The 26,803-nt window shown below is 40.7% G+C and overlaps 1 protein-coding gene across 1 annotated transcript in view; it reads left to right on the forward strand.

Moving 5' to 3' along the window:
• Positions 1–26,803, forward strand: part of LOC137502947 (uncharacterized) — a 260,809-nt gene that overhangs the window by 215,507 nt on the left and 18,499 nt on the right. The window contains exon 2 of the mRNA XM_068230180.1: positions 11,796–11,994. Coding sequence (XP_068086281.1) covers positions 11,796–11,994 — 199 coding nt within the window. The remainder of the gene's footprint in view (positions 1–11,795; positions 11,995–26,803) is intronic.

Below are 26,803 nucleotides of genomic sequence, written 5' to 3' on the forward strand. Positions count from 1 at the left end.
TTCTCTTATAATAATTCTGATGTTGCGTGTTCCGGTGAAAGATCCACCAGTTTTGTTGTAAAATAAACTGAGAAATCCAGATATCATCAGTAGTTTTAGATAATAACCTGCTGGTGTATATGCGGTAGAGGATCGTTAATTTGATTATAAATTATTCAACACATTGTTACAAATTTGATCAGTAGGTATTGTATTTTCTTCCCAAGACAGTGTTAAAATAGTGGTTTGTGCTGAGTTACTGTAGTCACGTCCTAGTTCGTGAACAATGGTCAACGTCTGAGTGTCCTACTAAGTGGCCTGAGATTTGGGGTACCAGTTGCTATGGAATAGGAGTGGGCATCTCGGACATTTCTGAGTCATGGCCCTCCAAGTGCTCAGGTGGCTAGGACTATGCAGTCCACCGATGACCCGTAACCCGTTAGTAAAGAGATTCTCACCGAGACTAGGTGTAATTGGCGTAGCATCCTGCTTCACAGTTTTTTACCAAACACGCTCAGAATGTTTAAGGAAACCTCGGACCTATAGGAGTAACGGAGTCCCACTTCCATTTGACAGGCGAGGGACATCTCTGCGAACTAAATGGAATTCATTGGGAGCCAACAATACTAATGGGACTTACGGAAGAAAGAAAATAGAACTGGCTGTCAGCGAAGAGGGTGTGTTAGGATAACGAGGAGGAGATAGGAGATTATAAAGTGTTCTTGTTGTGTTGTTTGAGTCATCAGTCCATAGACTGGTTTGATGCAGCTCTCCATGCCACCCTATCCTGTGCTAACCTTTTCATTTCTACATAACTATTGCATCCTACATCTGCTCTAATCTGCTTGTCATATTCATATCTTGGTCTACCCCTACCGTTCTTACCACCTACACTTCCTTCAAAAACCAGCTGAACAAGTCCTGGGTGTCTTAAGATGTGTCCTATCATTCTATCTCTTCTTCTCGTTAAATTTAGCCAAATTGATCTCCTCTCACCAATTCGATTCAGTATCTCTTCATTCGTGATTCGATCTACCCATCTCACCTTCAGCATTCTTCTGTAACACCACATTTCAAAAGCTTCTATTCTCTTTCTTTCTGAACCAGTTATCGTCCATGTTTCACTTCCATACAATGCCACGCTCCACACAAAAGTCTTCAAAAACATCTTTCTAATTCCGATATCAATGTTTGAAGTGAGCAAATTTCTTTTCTTAAGAAAGCTCTTCCTTGCTTGTGCTAGTCTGCATTTTATGTCCTCCTTACTTCTGCCATCGTTAGTTATTTTACTACCCAAGTAACAATATTCATCTACTTCCTTTAAGACTTCATTTCCTAATCTAATATTTCCTGCATCACCTGCCTTCGTTCGACTGCACTCCATTACTTTTGTTTTGGACTTATTTATTTTCATCTTGTACTCCTTACCCAAGACTTCATCCATACCATTCAGCAACTTCTCAAGATCTTCTGCAGTCTCAGATAAAATAACAATATCGTCGGTAAATCTCAAGGTTTTGATTTCTTCTCCTTGGACTGTGATTCCCTTTCCAAATTTCTCTTTGATTTCCTTTACTGCCTGTTCTGTGTAAACATTGAAAAGGAGAGGGGACAAACTGCAGCCTTGCCTCACTCCTTTCTGGATTGCTGCTTCTTTTTCAAAGCCCTCGATTCTTATCACTGCAGACTGATTTTTATACAGATTGTAGATAATTCTTCGTTCTCGGTATCTGATCCCTATCATCTTCAGAATCATAAATAGCTTGGTCCAATCAACATTATCGAATGCCTTTTCTAGATCTACGAATGCCATGTACGTGGGCTTGTCCTTCTTGATTCGATCCTCTAAGATCAGACGTAAAGTCAGGATTGCTTCACGTGTTCCTACATTTCTTCTGAAGCCAAATTGATCTTCTCCCAACTCAGCTTCAACTTGTTTTTCCATTCTTCTGTAAATAATACGTGTTAAAATTTTGCAGGCATGAGATACTAAACTAATGGTGCGGTAGTTTTCACACCTGTCAGCACCGGCTTTCTTGGGAATAGGTATAACAACATTCTTCCGAAAATCGGATGGGACTTCTCCTGTCTCATACATCTTGCACACTAAATGAAATAACCTTGCCATGCTGGTTTCGCCTAAGGCAGTCAGTAATTCAGAGGGAATGCCATCAATTCCAGGTGCCTTGTTCCTATTGAGGTCTCTCACAGCTCTGTCAAACTCCGACCTCAAAATTGGGTCTCCCATTTCATCAGCATCAACAGCCTCTTCATGTTCCAGAACCAAATTATCTACATCTTTACCTTGATACAACTGTTGGATATGCTCCTGCCATCTTTCTGCTTTGTCTTCTTTCCCTAGAAGTGGTTTTCCATCTGAGCTCTTAATATTCATACACCTAGATTTCCTTTCTCCAAAGGTTTCCTTGATTTTCCTGTATGCAGCATCTACCTTTCCCAGGACCATACAACAAGTGTTAAAAAGAGAAGGGTAGGGTGTGGGGTAGGACTGTTCATCAGGATTACTATACCGCCTAAAATATAGGGTCGATGCATAAGTTCGTGCGGTATTCTTTTGGGTTGGCAACAATGTGACGTGAAGGGATTGCTTATCGTTATTCTGTTGTTATATTCTTTGATTGCGAACGTATTATTTATGTATATTTCAGACAAATGGATATGGAATGTCACGTTGAGAAAAGTGAGCATTTCCGACACATTTTAGAGTTTAACCGAGGATCCATTGCATCAGGAGCTGCGAGAACAATTTGTGACGTGTATGGGAATGAAGCAATTGCTGAAAGAACAGCACAAAATGGTTTTCCCGTTTTCCCGCTTTTGAGCAGGATGGTTTGATCAACGTTCTGGAAGACCTTCAGGTTTTGACGAAAATTGCTTGAATGAGTTGCTTCATGAGAATCCTCGTCAAACAGCGCGGGAAATGGCTTAAGTTCTTTAATGTGATCATTTAACTATTGTACGCCATTTGCATTCGATGGTTAAGGTAGAGAAATTGGGTATATGGGTACCACATGTGCTAAGTGACACTAACAAAAATCAACGAGTAAACATCTGTTCGTCATTGCTTGCCCGGCACCGTTTGGCTTGTGTAGACGAAGCATTCCTTTCGAACAGTGTCACCGGTGACGAGAAATGGTGCCTGTATGTCAACATGAAGAAGAGGAAACAGTGGCTTAGCCCATCAATAAAAGCAACTCCCCCGGCCAAGGATAGTGCCCATCCACAGAAAATCATGTTGTGTGGTTGGTGGAACAAAGATGGCATTCTTCACCATGAACTTCTTACGAAAAACGTAACGATTACCTCTGATGTGTATAGTGACCAGCTAAGACGGCTTGCTGTTGCAGTTGACAACAAAAGACAACAACCAGTCTTATTGCTCCATGAAAACGCTCGTCCGCATACTGCGCAATTGACCAAAGGTGTGATTGCTGAACTTGGCTGGGAACCTCTTTCTCATCCTCCGCTATTACCTGACCTTGCTCCCTCAGATTTCCATCTTTTCCCCTCTCTTTCTAACCACATTCATGGGCAAGTGTTCCCTGACGAAGCTCCTCTTGATCAATGGCTAACAGATCCAGTCAAAATCAAAGCAGTTCTACAGGCGAGGCATTCAACTGCTACCTGAACGTTGGCAGGAGGTCATAGAGAGTGGAGGTGAATACATCACTGAGTGATTGTGAGTTACAGTGCGTGACAGTGACAGTAAAATAATATCAAATATAAGAACCGCCGAACTTATGTATTGACCCAGTAGTTTGCCATCAGTCAATCAGTCAGTTATCAATGATCTGCATTTAAGGCTGTCGTCCAGGTGACAGATTATCTATCAGTTGTTTACGTAGCCTTTTCCTAAATATTTTAAAAGAACTTGAAATTTATCGAACATTTATCTTGATAAATTATTCCAATCCCTTACTCCTTGTCCTGTAAATGAATATTTTGCCCTAATTTGTCCTCTTGAATTCCAACTTTATCTTCATATTATGATCGTTTCAACTTTTAAAAGCTCCGTTCAAGCTTATTCGTATACCTACTAATATCATTCCACGCCATCTCTCCACTGATAGCTCGGAACATACCACTTAGTCGAGTATCTTTTCTCCTTACTCCGAAGTCTTCTCAGCCGAAAGTTTGTAACATTTTCTTAACACTACTCCTCTCTTGGAAATCATCCAGAACAAATCGTGCTGCATTCCTTTGGCTTTTTTGCAGTTCTCGTATCAAGTAGTTCTGGTGTGGATCACATTCACTGAAACCATAATCTAATTGGGGTCTCCGGACTGAGTGGCTTAGACGGTTGAGGCCCTAGCCTTCTGACCTCAACCTGGTGGGTATGATCCTCAGCGTCGACAGATATTTTAACATCAGGCAAATGCTGAGGCTTACTGTCACTAATTAAGGCCACGGCCGCCGCTTCCTTCCTTCCTTCCTTCCTTCCTTCCTTCCTTCCTTCCTTCCTTCCTTCTTCCCTTCCTTCCTTTCTTTCTTTCTTTCTTTCTTTCTTTCTTTCTTTCATTCATTAAAACGACGACTCCATGAAAAAAAAATTTAAAAAGGAGAGCTGGCACTGAAGATGTTTAGTACTTGCGGTTTATCAGTTTTTCGATACAGGGCTGAATGGCTAGGACAGTAGAGCGCTGATTTCTGGATCCTAGGTGGCGGGCTCTATGCCCAGTTCAGTCCAGTGATATCTGAAGGTGCTGTCAGTAGATTTATCAGCACGTGAACAAACTCCTATGAAACAAAATTCTGGTATCTCGTCGTGTCCGAGTACTGCAAACTTCGTTAGTGTGACGCAAACCCAGTAACATATTATAGTTTTTTGAGCTTGTATGTTCGAAGAGGCAAATGCTGTCATTGTTGTAATTAGTTGAATTCGTAATTTTGAAGTAATATGTTTCTTAAATGAATAATTTATACTGCATTATGTGAATTAATATTATCGTGATAATATTTTTGAACGTGAAAATGTTAATGGGTGAATATTTCGTTTGCCTCGTGTGTCTGTGCAGCGTAACACCCTGACGGGAAAATGTTCCCTCAGTGATAGTGAAGGCAATATTATTTCTCCCTTCAACTATCGTCGCAATTTGCTCTACAATCTCGCTCGTTTATTGTAGTCGTCTGAGGCGAAGATCAAGCCTCTTGAATCATTCCAGTGTCTAAAGTGCTCCTTCAGCAAAAAGCTATGATATCAGATATATTTGGTGCGTGCTCATCTTGAAGTTTCAATCCTTTAATGAATAATGGGGTACAAAATAAGGCAATAACGCCTAGTGTTGAACCCAACAAGTAAGCGAGTGCTTTATCCCTATTGCTGCCAGAAGCGAGTGTGTGGCATTCCCACGGCAGCCAAGCGTAGTGCTTATCCTCAGACAAACAGAAGAAGTCAGTTGCTAGGATCCAATTCTCGCTAATGAACTGCGAGGGATGATGGGGTGCTTAGCCTGTGTTTGCCCCAGAGCTTACTGGGAGCCAGCCACAGATATCGTTACTAACGAATTCACGACAGCTGGGAGCCGTGAAACACACAACTCCGGCGCCTCTAACACGCACTGGAAATGTGAGAACTTCATTTAAAAAGAGTAAATACGTCGAGCCTGTGCATGCTTTTCATTAGAACTTCTAGTGTTTTGGCTAATCACCAGAAACCCTTAAAGAAAGATACGCAGGCTTGGGCGTTTCAGAACCGAGTAGCTTGAATGGAAACTGATAAAAAATTAACAAGTCGAAAAAAATCATCAAATAGTTATGTTGACCGAGAATAGGCATATGGCGCGGCATAGATAACGATCTGTTTATTCATTCTACGCATGCCGGTACAAACATACATACTTAACATCCTCATTCAAAACTGTAACATCACTCCGCGTTCGGTCTGCAAACACTTGTGAATGAAGAAAGCCTAAAACAGAAATATGCACGCTTTTTAAGCAAGGTATATAAAATTTAAAATTGTATTTTGTCCCGTTTGCGCGCGCGTGGCAGAGTACTATTTTGTCGAAAACCAGAGTTAATCTGTCAATGTAGCCATCATTTTCGAGATGTAAGATCTGATGAAAAAATATGGCATATTTTTATTTTCACCATAATAGACAAGCATCCAAAATTTGTTGTTCATTGTTCGATGTTATATCGGCGTTATAAGCAATGTTAGTAACGCAGTCAGTCTCCGTTATGAATGGTGTGCAAAGTGTCTATCATGAGGTCGATTGATACGTGCATTTTGGTGGTCTTGGCAGGCTGATGTGCAGTATGTAAAAACACTTTCCGACTCAGTGAGGAGAGCAACGAGAAATTACTTCGCTCATCATGTCCCTAATGCCCTTCTTCAGTAATGCCTAGACTATCGGTGACAGCTAAATTGTAGAACATTCTTGCATAAACAGGTGCCTTGATAGAAAAATAATGTTAATTGCATAAAACCTGCATAACAGTTGCCGTTGAATGAAAGCGTATGGCTATTAGTGCCGGGAGTGTCCGAGGACAAGTTCGGCTCACCAGGTGCAGGTCTTTCGATTTCACTCCCGTAGGCGACCTGCACGTCGTGATGAGGATGAAATGATGATGAAGACGACGCATACACCCAGCCCCCGTCCCAGCGAAATTAACCAATGATGATTAAAATAATTATAGACCAATTATTATCTGCTCTGTCCTTAAGAGCATATATCATTGAAGGTTGTTCGAACCGAATCCTGAGCCAGTATGTAGATTTAAATCCAAATCATAGGGGATATACATTCACAGGTGGCATCAGTACAAATAGGCCTATGTCATCATTAAATGATATATTATTAAAGGCAAAACGCGAAAAAAATTTATTATAGTGGTCTTCTTTATTCTTCGACAATAACAAGGTATTTGACACTGTTGGCCACGTTTACAGTATATCATCAACTTAGACGACTGCTCTTCCTTCTAAATTGAAAGGCATATTCCTAAATTTCCTGGTAGCAAATTCTACACAAATTAATGTTCGTATATAGGAGTCTGATTTGGAGGTAGGTCTACATGAAGTGACCTGTAGTAGACATGACTACAGGAGGTGTAGGGTGTACGTCGGCTGGACATTGTTGCCATTGACAAAGAAAAATGTGCTGTTGTTAATTGAGCGGACTGTTACATTTGAGGACAGTGCTGAACAACCACATCATAGAGTTAATTAAGGGAAGAAAATATACGGGATGTAACAGTGAGGTAGGCCAAACATTCAGGAGACGTTCCTGACACGTAGAAGTAGTAAATAAAAATGGTGTTTTTTTACGTCCCACTAACTACTTTTACTGTTTTGGGAAACGCCGATGTACCGGAATTTTGTCCCGCGGGAGTTCTTTAATTGTCGGTAAATCTACCGACACAGGGCTGTCGTATTTGAGCACCTTCAAATACCAACGCACTCAGCCAGGATTGAACCTGCCAACTTGGGGTCAGAAAGCCAGCGCCGAGCCACTCAAGCCCGGCACGATGAAGAAGAAAATATGTTATATGAACATAGGTCCAGAAATGTTTTATTGCCATGTGGGAACTCATTTTCTCCACCTCTACATAGTACAAAATTAATCTAAATGCAATGTACTTTGTCAGTTGGCAACCTCTAGTGAAGTCGTATGAAGTTCCATCCCCCCATCCCCCCATCCCCCCTACCCGCACTGCGCGATACGAATGGTATTAGAATCAAAATCCTAAGCCTCCCTACAAAGATGACCAAAATGGCATATTTTTCTGATGAAAGTGGACTAAAATTAGGCCAAAGATTGTGCAATGTGTATATTCCTTTCCTATTCAAAACGTTTTGTTGGAAACTTCAGTGCAGAAAAGAGCATCATGATAATTACGACTAACCCATGTCGACTCTTCTGGCGAACTGTTCATTGTGAATTACCTTCATATGTTGACATGGTTTCTAGTGCATGTTAACAGATGAGAAAATGCTTGACCGTGGATTTATGTGGATATTTTTCTAGGCGATGTTCATGTTTGAAGAGACATGAAACCTTTGCACATTGATTTGGAAGTTAATTGGACACGTGTTGTGAGAAAATTTGCCACCATTGGACCAAACGTAGTTGCACGTTACTCGCGTGCCTGCCCGCATAAGTCATGGTGCAGTAAGATCGTCAAGGGTCGAGCGGAATTGCAAGTTAATCATGCAGTTGCCCCTGACGCTCTAATTGCTTCAGCAATTAGGCTTGCCCCCACCCTGTCCCTGATTGCCTTCATTGGGACCTGCTCGCATGTGTAGTAGCGTGTACAAATTCATGTCGTTCTGAATGTCAGAAATTAAGTATATCGCAAAATTTAAATTTGGGCAAGCTTGTTTCCTTAAAAATGATGTTCTAGTACAGTATACATCGGGAAAAAATCAGTAGCACTAAGCGTCTGCAGCCTCTATAAGCGAGTGTTCTGGATTACATACCGGTGAAAAGACTGGGAAATCAAAATTTCGGTGGCTTTCCTGAGTGGGATTTTCCTTCAGAGTACTGGAAGCTTGATTTTCTTTCAGAGTACTCGAAGCTTACTCCATGTTGAAGCCCCTGAACGCCTTACCTGCTCAGGGACCCGGTTAAATGCTGATGTATGCTCAGTACCACACGTGGTTATTATTATTATTATTATTATTATTATTATTATTATTATTATTATTATTATTATTATTATTATTATTATTATTATTATTATTATTATTATTATTATTATTACTTTTTCAATAAGTTATCATCTTTAAAATAACTTATTATTGTTGTTGTTGTTTTTGAGTAATTAGTCCATAGACTGGCTTGACGCAGCACTCCATGACACCCTATCCTTTCCACTTCTACGTAACTACTACATCTACTCTGTTTGTCATATCCATGCCCTTCTTTACACCTACCGTTCTGGCCACCTGCACTTCCCTCAAAGACGAACTGTACAAGTCCTGAGTGTCATAAGATGTGTTATATTATTCTGTCTCTTCCTCTGGCCAAATTTCGCCACATCGTTCTCCTCTCACCAATTCGATTCAGTATCTCTTTTTGTGATTTGATCTACCCATCTTCTAACTATGTCCCTTTCAGTATCTTCTCTAATACCGCATTTCAAAAGCTTCTTTTTTTTTTTTCTGAGTCAGTTATTCTTCTGCGCAAGTGGCTGTATTCATCTACTTCCGTTAAGCATTCATGTCCTAATCTAATATATCCTGCATTACCTGACTTCGTTCGACTGCACTTACTTTTGTGTAGATTTATTATTTTCATCTTGTACTCCTTCTCCATACCATTCACCAATTTCTCCAGATCTTCTGCAGACTCATATAAAATAACAAATACCATCGGGAAATTTCATAGTTTTTATTTTCTTTCCTTGTATTGTGATTCCCTTGCCAGGTTTCTTTGTGATTTCCCTCTACCGCCTTTTCTCTTCCAAGCAAGCAAATTAGCCTCCCAGTAAAAGTGATCCCAGTAGCTGCAGTAAGAACGCCATAGGTACGTGTGATTTATAATCCACATGTTTATTGGTTCCAAATGAAACTATGGCTTCAGATTAAAATGCCTTAATTGCTTTAAATTGTTTTACCTCACATCGGCTTTTCATATTAGATACCGTATTTTATTTTAGGTGCTATCTGTTCTAAAAGTGAACAATTTTGCATGTAGATTGATTAGCCAGTGTAGTTGATTTGTGAATATAGGCCTACTGAGCATAATGAATACTCGGTATTCCCATCATTTACCATGCTTTACTCCCGGCGAATACTCAAAGGGTGCCCTTAAATTTGGTCACAGTTGCTTCTTTCGAAATATTGCGTCAAAATTACAAATGATATTCCTATTTTTTATTTATATATATATATATATATATATTTTTTTTTTTTTTTGCATTTGGCTTTACGTCGCACCGACACATATGGGTCTTATGGCGACGAAGAGATAGGTAAGGCCTAGGATTGGGACGGAAGCGGCCGTGGCCTTAATTAAAGTACAGCCCCAGCATTTACCTGGTGTGAAAATGGTAAACTACGGAAAACCATCTTCAGGGCTGCCGGCAGTGGAGTTCGAACCCTTGCTTGTGCAACAGATAGGGAATCTGCCACCTGGGCGACTGCCCTAAATGCAGATCGGTATTGATTGATTGATTGATTGATTGATTGATTGATTGATTGATTGATTGATTGATTGATTGATTGATTGATTGATTGATTGATTGATTGATTGATTGATTGATTGATTGGTTGATTGATTGATTGATTGATTGATTGATTGATTGATATCTCCCAGGTGCAAGCTCACAGCCGCGCGCTCCTAACCGCACGGCCAACTCGCCCGGTAAATGATTTTCTAACGGGTACTTTAGTTCTCAAGGCTGTAAGGTAGTGTCTGACCCTTATCGTACTCATCATGACGATGTACCCAGACCTTGTGAAAATGAAAATGAAAATCCACAGCCTGTTTCCAGTCATTCGACCGGGTCAGGAATGGAATGGATGAAGCTCCCATCTAGCGGCGAGGATAGCAAATGTGCCGGCTGCCGAAGCTTGTCGCACTCTCTGGGGCAATGATAAATGACTGATAGATAAAATGAAATGTTAATGGAGTGTGTTGGTGGAATTAAATTATGACAGGGAAAACCGGAGTACCCGGAGAAATACCTGTTCCGCCTCCGTTTTATCTCACAAATCCAGCGGTGAGAGGCCGGCGCGCTGCCGCCTGAGCCACGAAGGCTTCACCCAAACCTTGTATGAAACAGAAATAACAGTCGTTATAACAATTTAGCTGTCTACACTTCCACTTAATTTCCAACTCGTTGCATTATCGGAATTTTTAAAAATCTTGCATAAACAGCGTAGGTAGTGATCCCTCCCTGGGGATGGTAAAGATGGTGGTGGATAATTATTATTTTAAGGGAAAGTTCAAATAGGCAAATAATCTCCTACATCTCTTCTTTGTAATTTCGTAATCATCTAAGTGTTCTGTCGCAAACTGTCGAGTGCAGCCCTTATTCTCCAACTGTCAGCTACATTGTCGTTCGTTCATTATAACTTATTTTACGAGAAATGTGAAAATCCTGCCAAAGCCGTACACTTACAGATTGTTTATTGTTTGTTAGATGTTGGTTGAAATTATTGCAGCGAAAGGCGAATAAGTGAATGTTTAGAAAATTGAAGGAACCAGTCACTTACTACAAAATACATGTAGACTAGATAAAGTAGCGCCGTAGGAAAAATACAGTGATACTGATAGGGAATAAGATGAAAGCCTTTTTTTTTTGTTTCTTTCTAAACGTGGAATTTATATTGTTTTATTTGATCACCTACCCAAGAGAATTGGAAATTGTGTGACATGTTAAGCGACGGAAAAGCCGTAGTTGTTAGTTTAATAATAACTATAATAATAATAGCATCCAGCTCGATAGCTGCAGTCGCTCAAGTGAGGCCATTGTCCAGTATTCGGGAGATAGGTTCGAACCCCACTGTCGGCAGCCCTGAAGATGGTTGTCCGTGGTTTCCCATTTTCACGTTAGACAAATGCTGGGGCTGTACCTTATTAAGGGCACAGCCGCTTCCTTTCCACTCCTAGCCTTTTCCTGTCCCATCGTCGCCATAAGACCTATCTCTGTGTCGGTGCGACGTAAATCAACTTGTAAAAAAGCAATAATAATAATAATAATAATAGCTAATCACTTTATTCGTTTTTTTTTCTTCGCAATGAAGTTACAACTGTAACGGCAGAGTCTAATTAGTACTTATTTGTCAATAATCATATAAATGATCTCTCGTAATTCTGTAAGTTTTATGTATATTTCTGTTTCAGATCACGGCAGAGGTCAGCACAGAAGATCTCAAAGTTGGGCTGGCCCTGTGGCATTTGACTCCTCCGGCAGCAGAATCTCCAATTATAACTACGGCAATAACAGCTCAGGTTACCATTCATCCTCTGGCTCCAGCCCAGGATACTCAAACAGCAACTTCGGTACAAGCTATCCATCTAGAGGTGGTGGTGGCAGAGGAGGGTGAGAAATACCGTACTTAATAATTTTATGTGGTTATTGGTGACCTGATGCAGCCCTTATGAAGTAGACCCTCTGACGAGGGTGGGTGATGTCTGTAGTGTGAGTTGTAGGAATGTTGGAGATAGCACAAATAGCCTGTCCCCTTGCCAGGGGAATTACTCGCTTAAGATTTAATTACCTGGCTCCGAATCGAACTCAAGACCCTTTGAACCGAAATCCACTACGCTGACCATTCAGCTAAGTAGCTGGACATACCTTTATTGAAAATCATTTTGAATATATATATCATCGAAGTTTTGGAGCGTCCAGCGAAGAGCAATCATACTTCCGTATTGTTATATATTGTTGTGATAATGGGCTGTTGTGATCTGATTAAGGAATAAATATGTAGCCAAGTCATCAATTATTCTCTTCCAACTATTTAGCATAAGCACAGTCTCCAGGCCTAATGCAAATGTCGCTTATCTTTTAACTTCGTCTTACGTAAGACGAGGTAGAGCATGCAATGTAAAATACTGTACACATTTGCCCTGAAAACTCTCAACTCACACACTTGACTCGCGGCCGTGTACCTCATCTCCGGAGTATAGTGGACGTAAATGGGTTTTCTTTCTCCGCGTGACTTGGGCACGCTGCTAACGTAGTTTCGCTGCGTCTTCTAACAACACTCCATGAGCGTTGAGGATCGTGTTTTTATGGTAGTTTACTTAACCAGCCGGACACCGAAGGTGCATTTTCTGTATGCACTTTTTTCTTTTTCACTCCACGAGTGTTTAGACTTAACAATCCTCTATCTCCACACAGCTGTGCTGAAGAAGTGAAAAAGTTCACCACTACTTTTAAAGATTGTACAACGTCATCGTACCTTCCTTTATGAAGTCCGTGCCTTGAAAGAGAATTTAAAACAATGAAATTGCGAAGGAAATGACTGTTTCTTTATATTATTCATTAACTCGTAACTTTCACCTCGTTCGTCTGTGTGATGATGTGTGTTCTAGTTTTCCATTTAATTTCAGTTCATATAATGTCTCGGCAATTTTGGAAACTTTTGTGGATGATGAATCCTGTTCTCCACCAGTAAGTGATGAGATAACCTTGTCAGCCCTATTTTAGGGGATATATTATTCTATCTTCTTCTCCTTCTTCAGCCTGGGGACGACGTCCACTCCTAGACATAGGTCTCTTACAGATTTTCCATGCCGTTCTTTCCTGGACAGTTTCCATCCATTTTGCATCAATTTTGCTCCTGCGCATCTCTTTATGCCATCATGCCAGCGAAGTCGGAAGCGTCCTACACTCTTCGACTATGCTATGTGACGCCAGCATAGGAACCGCTCCATCCATTTCTCATTTGAGCTTCTGGCCACTTGCCTCGCTCATCTCCATTTCAGCAATGTCGCCCGCTTTATAATGTGTTTATTTCTTTTCAGTCACTGCCTTTCTCTGATAATAGTTTATTCGCTGGTTGTTTATTTCGTTTATTTAGTTACTGAGATATTTAACAGTGTTATTGTTATTTAAAGAGTCGACTCTTCATGTGGAGTGAATGAATAAAATGGGTGGCCAGCAACTGGTCAGAGTATTTATTGGAATCATTACTGATACATGCAGTCAGTTGTCTGTGGTAATAATACAACGAGAGCTCCAGAATTTATCTACCAGAGAGAATATGGAGTAGCGAACGAGTGCTGCGCGGTTTGATTAACGTAACTGTCGGCAGACCTGAAGATAGTACTCCGTACTTTCCCGTTTCCACACCAGGCAAATGCTGAGAGTTGTACCTTAATTAAGGCCATGGTCGATTCCCACTCTCAGACCTTCCCTATCCCATAGTCGCCATAAAAACCTATTGTGTCGAGTCAACGTAAATCAAATTGTTAAAAAATTATAATAAACTGGAGCTCGAGTTGTAGACCTATTTATATTGACTATTTAGTGAATGACTACGGAATTAAATAAGTAATAATAAAAGTACATAAATATAAAGCAAAATAATCGAATACTGTACATGGTTATTCATAACCTAATACAATAAACAAAACTTTCAGCACACAAATATACGATATTTTTTGTTTTTTAGTTAGTTTGGGCCGCTTGTTGTTGTTGTAAAAATGGCGTATGGCTTTTAGTGCCGGGAGTGTTCGAGGACATGTTCGGCTCGCCAGGTGCAGGTCTTTTGATTTGACTCCCGTAGGCGACCTGCGCGTCATGATGAAGATGAAATGATGATGAAGACGTCACATACACCCAGCCCCCATGCCAGAGAAATTAACCAATGGTGGTTAAAATTCCCGACCCTGCCGGGAATCGAACCCGGGACCCCTGTGTCCAAAGGCCAGCACGCTAACCATTTAGCCATGGAGCCGGACGTTGTTGTTGTTTTTCACTTGTGGTATTCTTAGTGGTGCATTTGGCGGCTGTTTTCCTGTTGGTACCTTGAGCTCTTCTGTTCGCCCAGTATTCCTTCAATTTCTTTCTGAACTCTACCTTGTGTTCCACGGACCATTTCCTGGTCTCATTTGGGTAGCCTCTGTAAGGGATGTTAGGAAGGTTCTAACTGGTTTCGATAGTTTAAGCGGTAGTTACTCTTTTTAATTATTGTCCTGCTTAATTTTTGCTAGTGGTTTCAACGTCGCTCTAACACATTGAAAGTTTCCGGCAACGCAAGGATTGGAAACGGTTAGGTTTGGGAAGGAAGCTCTCCTCCTCAATCATCTACCCTTCACAGGGCATGGCGTCGTTTATGATTTCACTGTCATGATTTTCTTTCCCCATGTCTGGCGGCCTGTCGCTATACGAGTTGCCTAGTGGAATGATTTCCCCACCAGAGGCTGCAGCTGGTCCACCGACCTGATTGGATGTCTTCTTCGCGATCTCTTCCCATTAATCTTTCCCTCCACCACAAGCTTCTGCGGAATGCCTGTTCTTCAGGCAATGTGTCTAAAGTACCGGAAGAAAGTCTGGCTGATCCGCTCTAGAAGCCTAGTCTGGATGCCTAGTTCTTCCAGAACGGACTCTTTAGTTCGGTGTTCAGTCGAAAAAATTCGTAAAATGTGTCGATAAATCCACATCTCGAATCTCTCCATTTTTCTTTTATCTACCTGTTTCATTGACTAGGGCCCAGCTGCATAGATGGCAATGGGGAATATGAGAAAGTGTGCTAGTTGCAATTTTGTGTTCTTTGAAGCAGCTGAGGCCTTAATTAAGGTACATACCCAGCATTTGCCCGGTGTGAAAATGGGAAGCATCGGAAAACCATCTTTAGGGCTGCCGACGGTGGGATTCGAACCCACCATCTCCCGAATGCAAGCTCACAGCTACGCGATCCTAACCGCTCGGTTAACTCGCTCGATGTCTTGATTAATATTAAGTTCTACAGGATCATTTCGCATTTAAACCCTTTGAGCTGGAGTCTCTCAATATATCGGCATCAGCTTCATCAGAATAATAAATTTCGTCCTATTGTTTGTGCGGTCTGTGATCAAATGCATTATGGAAAAATGTTTTAACGCGCTATTCTCATGAATCCATATAAAAGCAAGTCAACAGCAAGCATCGATGACATGGAAATACTGCTTTTATGTGCCAGTAAATCTACAGACACGGGGCTGACGTACTTGAGCACCTTCAAATACCATCGGACTGAGCCAGGATCGAACCTGCCAAGTTGGAGTCAGAAGACCAGGCGCCTCAAACGTCTGAGCCACTCAGCCGGGCTCTTCCTCTACTACCTGATACCCACGGACAGTTGTCTAAGGCAGTGGCGGCTCGTGAAAAAATCGTCCTACGTGCTACAAAAAACAAGCTAAATACGCTGTTTTAAATCTGCATATTGCCATGATGAACAACGCATACTTCAAACTTGGTAATAATACTACTACTAATAATAATAATCATAATAGAAATAGTAATAATAATAATAATAATACAACTTTTCTCGCAATTTATTACTCAGAACAAACAAAAACAACATTAATTTGGAAGCAGATGAATTCTTCGACAACTGTCTACGAGATAAATAACTCATTGAAGAAATATTGTTTTTACTAACCTAATGGCGCAACTTACATCAGTGCAAATAGAATCGTGGGAATATAGATCCCCACTAAGAACACTAATTTAATTTCACTTTATATACACTGCAGTGGATAAATAATTTGATAAATCTTCGTATAAACTTTAGCACTAACACAATGACAGGAAAAACACGCACCAGTAATATAACCGCGAGATTAAAAACTGCACAAAGCAACTGAAAGAGCTGCCAACTGATTCATTGAGACCTCCCCTATTAGGTTACCAGAGTAAATGTCCGGCTCCATGGCTAAATGGTTAGCGCGCTGGCCTTTTTGGTCACAGGGATCCCGGGTTCGATTCCCGGCAGGGTCTGGAATTTTAACCATCATTGGGTGTACGTGTTGTCATCATCATTTCATCCTCATCACGACTCGCAGGTCGCCTACGGGTGTCAAATCAAAAGATCTGCATCTGGCGAGTCGAACATGTCCTCGGATACTTCCGGCACTAAAAGCCATACGCTATTTCATTTCACCAGAGTAATTACATTGTAATGCGGGATAACATTTAGGGTCAGTCAAAGATTGTTTGACTCACCTACGAATTCCATATTTTTGACACAAAAGGAAGATGGATATTTTAATAAGCATGTGTGAGATAGATTGCCTCCACTTACGCTTTACTTTCGAACCCAGACGATGCTACTCTCTAGTGGCAGATTCGCTTACCACGTTCAACATAAGCACGGCCGACTGGATCCCTCGCTGCGCTCCGGGTAGCAGGAGACATCGAGTAATTCTACCCCCTTGCGGGAGAGGAAGTAACTATAAACGGGATCAGTGAAAGTTGATCCCGGTTTACGGTATACTCCGCCGGCTAGGAGTGTTGCAAGCTTGGCTGCGCCTGCGTATTGCTTCCTTCAGGCTACAGGCAAGGGCTCACTTCACATGAGCACGAGCCTTGTTCCCCGGGAGAACGGCGCTAGGTGTTCGACAGATCTCGTCCTGATTTTCACAAAACACAAATTCATATCGTACTCAAAACAACGAAAAGGCACCAGGATAATTGTACTGTACATAAATAATATTCCTTACAGTTCCAAGCTACGTGCTGGAGCCCGGTAGCACGTACTGACCGGCCGCCACTGGTCTAAGGTCAGTTCTTCTTCAATTGAACGTGCCAGGAGTAGAGAACATCGTAATTTTAACCTTGAAAGGGAAGTTAATCATCCCCTTCAATATTGTAATTTTACATGTGTGATGAAAATGATGATGGTTATGATTATGATGATGATGATGGTGGTGGTGATGATCGTATAACCTCAGTTACTCTGTGCAGGTATTTAAATTTGACTCCTTTTAGGCTGCCTTTGCGTCAATTTTGACGTTACTGTGAGCTTGCATTCGGGAGATAATGGGTTCGAATCTCACCGTCGGCAGTCCTGAAAATGGTTTTCCACGATTTCTCATTTCCACACCAGGCAAATGCTGGGACTGTATCTTAAGTCCACGGCCGCTTCCTTCCCAATCCTAGCTCTTTCTCATCCTTGCATAGTCGAAAAACCTTCAGCGTGTTAGTGCAGTCTTAACCCACCAGAAAAAATAGTCCACGTTCCGTTTCACTCAACCCAATGACAGAGTAAACCGGATCTTTTGTGGGCGAACAATGACTGAGTTTTTAATTCTGTTCGTGAAACAGCAATTGTGTCACCAGAATTATTTTACATGCCGACATCGTACGGCATAGATTATCGAATGGAATTCTTTTCCACCCATCAAAAAATCCGACTACCTCTACCGGTTTCGAACCCACGATCTTTTGATCTGGAGGCCGACACTCTATTAATCTTAGAGGGAGCTTTTGATGATGATTATGATGGTGGTGATCACGATTGATGTTTTTAATTGACCTGATAATGCATAGTAACTCTTATATATAGTCTACATTTTTGATAACACAATGTTCTTACTGGACAATTCTATATACTGGTGGGTCGCGAAAATGTCTTTAAAAAGTCACTGCAATCTTTATGTCTTGTGTTTGTGCTGCACTGTTTTGGTATTCCTGGTACATAACTGACTTCCATTCCAGTTGATAGCAGCACAATGCTGTAATTCTCATAGTGCTGTGAAGCGCAGACCAAACGCTTTTATTCTCGAGATGCTATTTTCTCTCCGAAATAAAGGCAGACCTTTCGAGAAATAAAAATTCGTGTCATATGAAAAGTAGGCTGGTAGGGCGCTGGGTGTCCAGCAACAACAAGAGTGAAGCTCCTGCCTTTACCTCGTCAGTGGCAGTGTTGCGCCTGACAGCGAACTGATGGATGGTGAGCCATGTTTTGTTGTCGGCAGCCTAGAGTTGGAAAACTCGTTCCAATGATCCATCAGATATAAAACAGCAAGACCAGCACGCCTGCGACCGTGTTAGGCGAGCCCATTATCACCCAGGTTATTATTAACACGTCAGCCACTCGCCACATGTCCACCTTTTGTCACATGAAATAGCGGTGCTGGTGATGTGATGTGACTGACCATTAAAATTACAACCCTACCAACCACCCTCTATAAAACACAGTCCCTCACATGACCAAAACAAAAACAGCCCGGTACAAATTCCGCATACATAACATGCAATGCACACCCGCCCCCACCCCTCTCCACTTTCCATCATGTCGTATATTCATGGGAACCGACAAAATCGTCATGACTTTTCAAAATTATCCGATACCTTCAAAGACCGTGTACGATATAAATGAGAGAGCTCAATTGATATGCATGTGATGAATTTCAAAGGGCTCTCTTTATACCTTGTTTTAGAGATACGTGTAATATATTTCCACCCACGAAAATATTTTCTGTAGTTGACGGACAGGTACGATTAAGATCTAATGAGAGAAGGCACAGCATGACAGTGTCAATAACATCAGCAATTGAACAGAACTTGAACTTCTGGTTGACTAAGATGATCTGGAATTTTATAAAACCAAAGACAACAAAGTCGAGTTCGTTCGAAGAATGTGAAAAACATCTGAGACACCTCGGCATCCCAGAAAAAAGATCAATAACAGGGATGAATTTAGACTGTTAGTCAAAAGCGAACCAGAGCCTAGAGGATGAAGGGTGCCTCTAACAAAAGAGCGAAAGGAGGCACTCGTCAATGGCCTTACGAGGTACTGGCAGGATGTCAAAGCTGACAGATGAACAAGATCTAGGCATTGAAACTGGAATTGATTGTTAACATGCAGTATATAGAGGTTGAGCTCGAATATATAAACAAAAAGTTGTCCTGTTAACAATGAGGTAAGATTGCTGTTCTATAAGCATATCTTCTGTATGACTGATGTACTTCAGTACTTGCCACTTTTCTCTTACCAGAACAAAATATCAGATATAGGCCTATCATTGTCTTGGCTAAGTCTGCTTTAATACCACCATTTTTTTAAACAGTACTGATTACGGGTCCTGCTTCTACATCCTTTTACCTTCCTTAACCGAGTGGCTCAGACGGAAGAAGTGCTGGCCTTCTGAGCACAGATTGGCGCGTTCGAACCTGGCTCAGTCCAGTTGTATTGAGAGCTGCTCAAATAGCCCAGCACATAAAAAAAACTCCTACGGGAGAAAGTTCCTGCATTTCGGCTTCTCCAAAAACCGAAAAGATCCCCCTGTAGGTGGGGGACGCAGGCGAAGAGTACACCCACGGTATCCCCTGCCTGTCGTAAGAGGCGACTAAAAGGGGCGACCAATGGATGATCGAATTAGAACCATGAGACTACTTGTAGTTAGTACTACCACGCGGGGAACACCATGATTCGCTTTTACTTGCGCGTAGTGCCACTATGTTAGGTACACAATAGGTTTGTGATTAGTAGTGACAGTGTGTGAATCGGGGTGAGTTTTACAGTACTTGTAATTAGTATGAGCGACACCATGGGCCTGCTTTGCCTATGATTAGTACCCACAATGTGAGGAACATCACGGGATCAGTACGAATCCCTCTGATTAGAACACCTATGAGAGGAACGCCATCGGTTTGCGTTGCCTGTAAATGACGCAGTAATGTGAGAAACACCATAGGTCTGTGTTACATGTGCGCATTACATTACCTGTGAGTAGTACCATAATGTGTGGAATATCGCGAGTCTACGCTACTTTTGATTCCTACCGCAACGTGACAAATACCATGGTTGTACTTTCCTAGCGATAAGTACCATTACCCATTTAGTCTACTGTAGACTACAAGCATCGTCGATTCGGGATTGTGCTTTAGAAGCAGTCCCTTGATCAGTAATACTATTGTTTAACGCTAGTTTCTGGGAATGTAGGGAATTACGAATCGGATCCACTTGTAACCTGACAAACCCCGGTCAGATATTATTATTATTATTATTATTATTATTATTATTATTATTATTATTATTATTATTATTATTATTTATTCATGTGTATATTTCATTTATGTGTGTATTTAGCCGTCGCGGCTTAGTAACTCTTTTTGGAACTCTCGTTATTATGGATACTCTCTATATTTTATTTGGGACTAGTGTGTTTCGATCACTCAGTTTATCTCCCGGTTGTGTACGTGACGAGTCTCCGAGCGGGGGTTTACGTGTTGACGGAGCTGAGGTGGAAAATTCCAGGAACTGGGCTATTTTAAGATGCTGTTGTGTTGGCTTGGGCTAGTGTGGTGCAAGCACGCGTCGAGAGTTGGAAGTGGCAGCTTGCAGTGTGCAGATGTGATACTGGTGGTAATCGGAGAGGTGTTTTGTACGAGTTGTGGGAAGAGGTCCCATGCCATGTTGGGAGTTCGAGATCTGCTGTTGAAGGAACCAGGAAGAAAGATGCTGGAGTGTAACAACATTCTATGGTTATGAATGTTAGCCGTATATAATTCTACGGAGAGTCTACGTAAGGTAACGTGTTGGGCCTTTTCAAACTATACCAACGCCATCAGCAAAGTGGAGTCCATTCTTGAAAAATGAGTCATGACTGCGTGTGAATATTTTGCGTTGCGGAATAAACTGAGTACCAGTTATTGAGAGAGAGTTATTTCATAAATTAAGACATTTATTATTTATATCAATATTCTCTTTATTTTGTTATATATGTTCAAGGGTGTATCACGACGAGCTCTGCTCGGATTTCTAGGTAAATACAGGTTTAATTGACTAAGTATATTGTATGAGATTAATATATATTCTGTTTAATTTCTATGGGTGGGGGAAATTACCAGATGGACTCCTTTTCCAATATTAATTTTTTAGGTATCAAGTGATTCAGATCTCCTTGTCACAAGGCAACGACCCTGAAGATGAGTTTCAACAGCCGGCAAAGTTTAAGAATTATTTATTTGTATATTTATGGCTCCCAAATTCCATTAGTCATTATTATTTATATTTATATATAAATAGAAAGATTTCAATGTCGCTAGCAACGTGGGGCAAGACTGATCTGAGTCACGATAGGGTATGCACACAGAAATGGTACAGTTGCTCTCAGATTTCATGATATGTACAGTTGTTGTGGAGATTTCTTGTTCGCTGTGGAGTGTATAATATGTCTTGTGGAAATTTTGCGTATGTGGGAAACGCAAGGTGATGAGTTGGACGAGAGAAAATATTAATCTGTTAAAATTAAGAAATAGGAGTGTGGAAAGGAAAGTGCATATTAATTGTAGTACAGGGGGAGCAAACTATACCGTTGACATGATTAATTCAGAGAGTGAAGCCACAATGGGCGATAATAATTTAAATGTTGTGTTAGATTCGATGGTAACCGGGGACAATGCTTCATCATCTCTATCAGAGCAGAGTAGCGATAATAGTGACCAGCAGCTAGACCAATTAGTTCATATTTTGAGTGAATTTACTAATAAACTTGAAAGTAAACTTAGAGAGCAGAATGATGAGTTAACACAGAAACTTGAAAGTAAACTTGAGGATAATAATCAGAAAATGGAAATTAATGTTGCTAAAATTGAAAAACAAGTTCAGGAAATTAGTGATAGGATGGATAATCAAGTAAAGAGGTTAAGTGAGAAAGTCGATTCAGGTATTATGGAGATGAGGAAGGAATTAAACTATCAATGTGTAGAAATTAATGGTAAATTGTCTGAGCATGATAGGCAAATTGAAGAAATTAGGGGTATATCTGAATCAAATAAAAGTGAATTTAACCGAGTAATTTGTAACGTTGCTAATAATCTTGAAGCTAAACTTGTTGAAAATAATTCTAAATGTCAGGATAAAATTTTAGATAACTTTAACAGTATTCACAATGTGATAAGTAAACAAGGTGTAATTGAACATCAGGTCAGAGAGAACGCTAGTCATATTGATGTATGGAAGGCAGATGTATTACAGAGGGTTGACGAAAAGATTCAATCAGTCAGGTCCTCAGGTGATGTTCAGAGTTCTAGCATACAAAGGCATATTATTAAGGAAATTGAGCTGCCTAAGTTTAATGGTAAGCAGTTTAACCCTCTGGAATTTCTCAAGGTAGTGGAGAAACGTTTTACTAGGAGCTTGGAAGAAGGTGTGTTAGAGTGGGACTTGGTAGATGATATGTTAGCAAGTGCGTTTACGGGTGAAGCTAGGAGTTGGTATGATGTTTATAGAGGTCATATTAAGGGTTTAAGGGGATTCAGGGAGTTGTTTATGGATAAGTTTTGGGATGAGGAGATTCAGGGTAGGGAAAGAGATAGGATTATGGCTGGGAAGTATAAGGGTAATGAGGGTATTTCTCGTACGGAGTATTTTCTTGTGCACGTGGCTATTAGTCAGAACTTAGAAGAGAGTTTGCCAGAGCAGGATATTGTTAGGAGGATTGCTAGACATTTTAATGAAGATATTCAGTTGGCCATATGCATCCAGCAGGTTAAGACCATTAAGGGAATGGAAGGGCTGTTGCAACGTTTCGATTCTTTGGGTAGGCAGGTAGGACATAGGAGTGTGGGGGAAAATAATCACAGGAGAGGAGTAGCATTTGAAAGTAATCGTAGGAATGGGAAGGACTATAGCAGAAGGGATCAGGGTAATGGGAATAGGCAGGAAGAAACCAGGATTAATTTCAGGAATCAAGATAGTAGGAATTTTAATTCTAGTAATCAGTCTAGGGATTTGAATGATAGGGGGAGAAGGGATGAGAGAGGTAATAATAGTGGTAATCAGCAGAATCAGAATTTAAACTCCAACGGGATGTCCTAAATAGGTCCGTTAGGAGATCCCCACTTGATGTGCAAATCCATGTTATCAGGGAGGCTTTTGAGATTGATGTTGGTAAGGATTTGTTGTGTGACCAGGATAGTGCTAAGGAAGGTGGTTCGTCTGAATTATTGATCAACCCAGCTATGGAGGCTACCATATGGGGTGTGAAGGAGAAATTGCTTGTAGACTCGGGGAGTCATAAGTCTTGTGTAAATTTTAAATTTTGTGAGGAAGCTCGTCGCAGAGATGAGATTATTGAGGAGATTCCTGTGAGGAACACATTTATTATCACAGCAGCTGGTGCTAAGAGTAATCGTATTCGTAGTCAGGTTATTGTTCCTATTGAGGTTGGTGGTCAGACCATGTTGCAATGTTGTCTTGTTGTGCCTAATCTGGTATATTCCGTTATACTGGGGAATGGCTGGCTATCTGAAACCAAGTGTGTGATTGACTATGATACTGCTGTTTTGAAATTTCTTGTTGGTGAAGAACGTAAACCGATTAAGCTTAATTATCAGGTGGATAGGAGTAGTTTTGTGCTTCATTGTAGTCATATTCAGGTTATTGAGGAAATTGTTGAGGATGAAGTCGATGTTAAAGTTAATAATGCAAGTATCAGAATTAATGACAGTATGGTATCGGAAAGTCAGGATTTGGTCAGTGAGGTGGAGAAAGCGGTGCGACAGACATGCCTGGAGGAGCAGCAGAAGAGGGAACTTTTGAATGTTTTGATGGAGAACAAGGAGGTGTTCTCTGGTGAATTAGGGTGTACTACTGTGTACGAACACTCATTTGATATTTTAGATAGGTCTAGTTTTAATAGTCCTAGATATCCGATTCCTCATGCTCATGCTCAGGCGGTACAGGAAGTGATACATAATATGCTTACAGGTAAGATTATTGAGCCTTCCTGTAGCAAGTACGTTAATCCTTTGGTTGTTATTGGCAAGAAGGATGGGTTTGTGAGACTGTGTTTAGATGCTAGGCTTATGAACCGTCGGATAGCTGAGGATCAGCAGAAGCCTGATTTTGAGTTGGCCAAGATATTGAGGTTGGAGAGCGTGGAGGAGGTTCCTCAGGATCTATTTGTACAGCTTGCTAGGGAGAAGCTGGTTAAGTCTGGTCAGAAACGTGCTAGGATAGTTCAGAATATGTGCTCTGATAGTTTAGAGGTAGGAGATGAAGTATTGTTGCGAGTGCCTCACCCATCTAACGCTGAGGATAAGACCATGTCTAAGTTTTTTCAATTGTTTAAGGGTCCTTTTATTGTTGCGAGAAGGATAGGGAGGTGTGCATATTCCTTAATTGATGCTAATAGGAAATGTATTGGAACTTATAATGTGTTCAATTTGAGGAGATACCATCAGGATCCCTAATGTTGTATATTGTATATTTGATGGGTAGTTTGAGGAGCTGTCCTTGGGCCATCAGCCACCTGATTTGTGTTGTTTTGCCAACATTTGCATCTGTTGGAAAACAAAGGGGGAGTATTGTAACCTGACAAACCCCGGTCAGATATTATTATTATTATTATTGTCATTATTATTATTATTATTGTCATTATTATTATTATTTATTCATGTGTATATTTCATTTATGTGTGTATTTAGCCGTCGCGGCTTAGTAACTCTTTTTGGAACTCTCGTTATTATGGATACTCTCTATATTTTATTTGGGACTAGTGTGTTTCGATCACTCAGTTTATCTCCCGGTTGTGTACGTGACGAGTCTCCGAGCGGGGGTTTACGTGTTGACGGAGCTGAGGTGGAAAATTCCAGGAACTGGGCTATTTTAAGATGCTGTTGTGTTGGCTTGGGCTAGTGTGGTGCAAGCACGCGTCGAGAGTTGGAAGTGGCAGCTTGCAGTGTGCAGATGTGATACTGGTGGTAATCGGAGAGGTGTTTTGTACGAGTTGTGGGAAGAGGTCCCATGCCATGTTGGGAGTTCGAGATCTGCTGTTGAAGGAACCAGGGAGAAAGATGCTGGAGTGTAACAACATTCTATGGTTATGAATGTTAGCCATATATAATTCTACGGAGAGTCTACGTAAGGTAACGTGTTGGGCCTTTTCAAACTATACCAACGCCATCAGCAAAGTGGAGTCCATTCTTGAAAAATGAGTCATGACTGCGTGTGAATATTTTGCGTTGCGGAATAAACTGAGTACCAGTTATTGAGAGAGAGTTATTTCATAAATTAAGACATTTATTATTTATATCAATATTCTCTTTATTTTGTTATATATGTTCAAGGGTGTATCACGACGAGCTCTGCTCGGATTTCTAGGTAAATACAGGTTTAATTGACTAAGTATATTGTATGAGATTAATATATATTCTGTTTAATTTCTATGGGTGGGGGAAATTACCAGATGGACTCCTTTTCCAATATTAATTTTTTTTGTATCAAGTGATTCAGATCTCCTTGTCACAAGGCAACGACCCTGAAGATGAGTTTCAACAGCCGGCAAAGTTTAAGAATTATTTATTTGTATATTTATGGCTCCCAAATTCCATTAGTCATTATTATTTATATTTATATTTAATAGAGAGATTTCACACTTATTGTTTTAAAATCATATCCATTCATGCATTGATTCATTCATTCATTCATTCTTCGCCATAATGTTTTGAGTTCTGGTTAGTGGATGATTTTGGACTTTTAAATTGTCATTCCATTTCGTCTCATTTCTTACCATAGGGGCCGATGACCTAGATGTTAGGCCCCTTTAAATAACAAGCATCATCATCAGGCCGCAAAGATGGTTTGTGGGACGTAAAAGCCTATAACATTACTAACATACTTGTCCGACAGTTGTATTCTCCCCATCGAAACTCCTTTAAAGTTCATTTCATATCTGCTTTTATATCTACACACCGTCATTTTTGGGGCGTTTATTGTTTCATCCTCTGTCATTTAATTTTAACATTCTTAAAGCTCATTCAGTAGTCTGCCAGCACTGATACTGATGATACTGATTTTATGTTATTTCTCTCATATCCAAACTCATTAAGACTATTTAATAATTTTAAAATAAAATTCTGTAGAAGGCAAAATTTGTTTGTGAAAAACAATTTTTTTATAAGTTGCTTTACGTCGCACCGCCACAAATAGGTCCTAATAGGTCCTTTGGCGACGATGGAACAGGAAAGGGCTAGGAGTGGGGAGGAAGCGGGCGGTGACCTTAATTAAGGTACAGCCCCAGCATTTGCCTGGTATGAAAATGGGAAACCACGGAAAACTAGCTTCAAGGCTGTCGACAGTAGGGTTCGATCCTACTATCTCCCGAATACTGGATGCTGGCCGCACTTAAGCGACTGAAGCTATGGAGCTGGGTAAAAAAACCCATTTTTAATCGTGTGGTTTGATAATCTCGTTATTCTAATCCTTAACCCTTGTAAAAGCTTCGCAGAAACAACGATCAGTGTATGCAATCTTCTCAATTTATTGGAGTCGACACGTGATGTGGATTTGGCCCAATTTTACGGCCGGATACCTTTCTTGACTCCAACGCTGTTGTATGTTGTTTCTGTGACAGTTGATGTCGTCCTCGTCGTGCTATGCTGTATATAAATGAAGAGAAGTGTGTTA

Source organism: Anabrus simplex, chromosome 1, assembly GCF_040414725.1.
Source record: "Anabrus simplex isolate iqAnaSimp1 chromosome 1, ASM4041472v1, whole genome shotgun sequence".
Classification (NCBI taxonomy): Eukaryota; Metazoa; Arthropoda; class Insecta; order Orthoptera; family Tettigoniidae; genus Anabrus; species Anabrus simplex.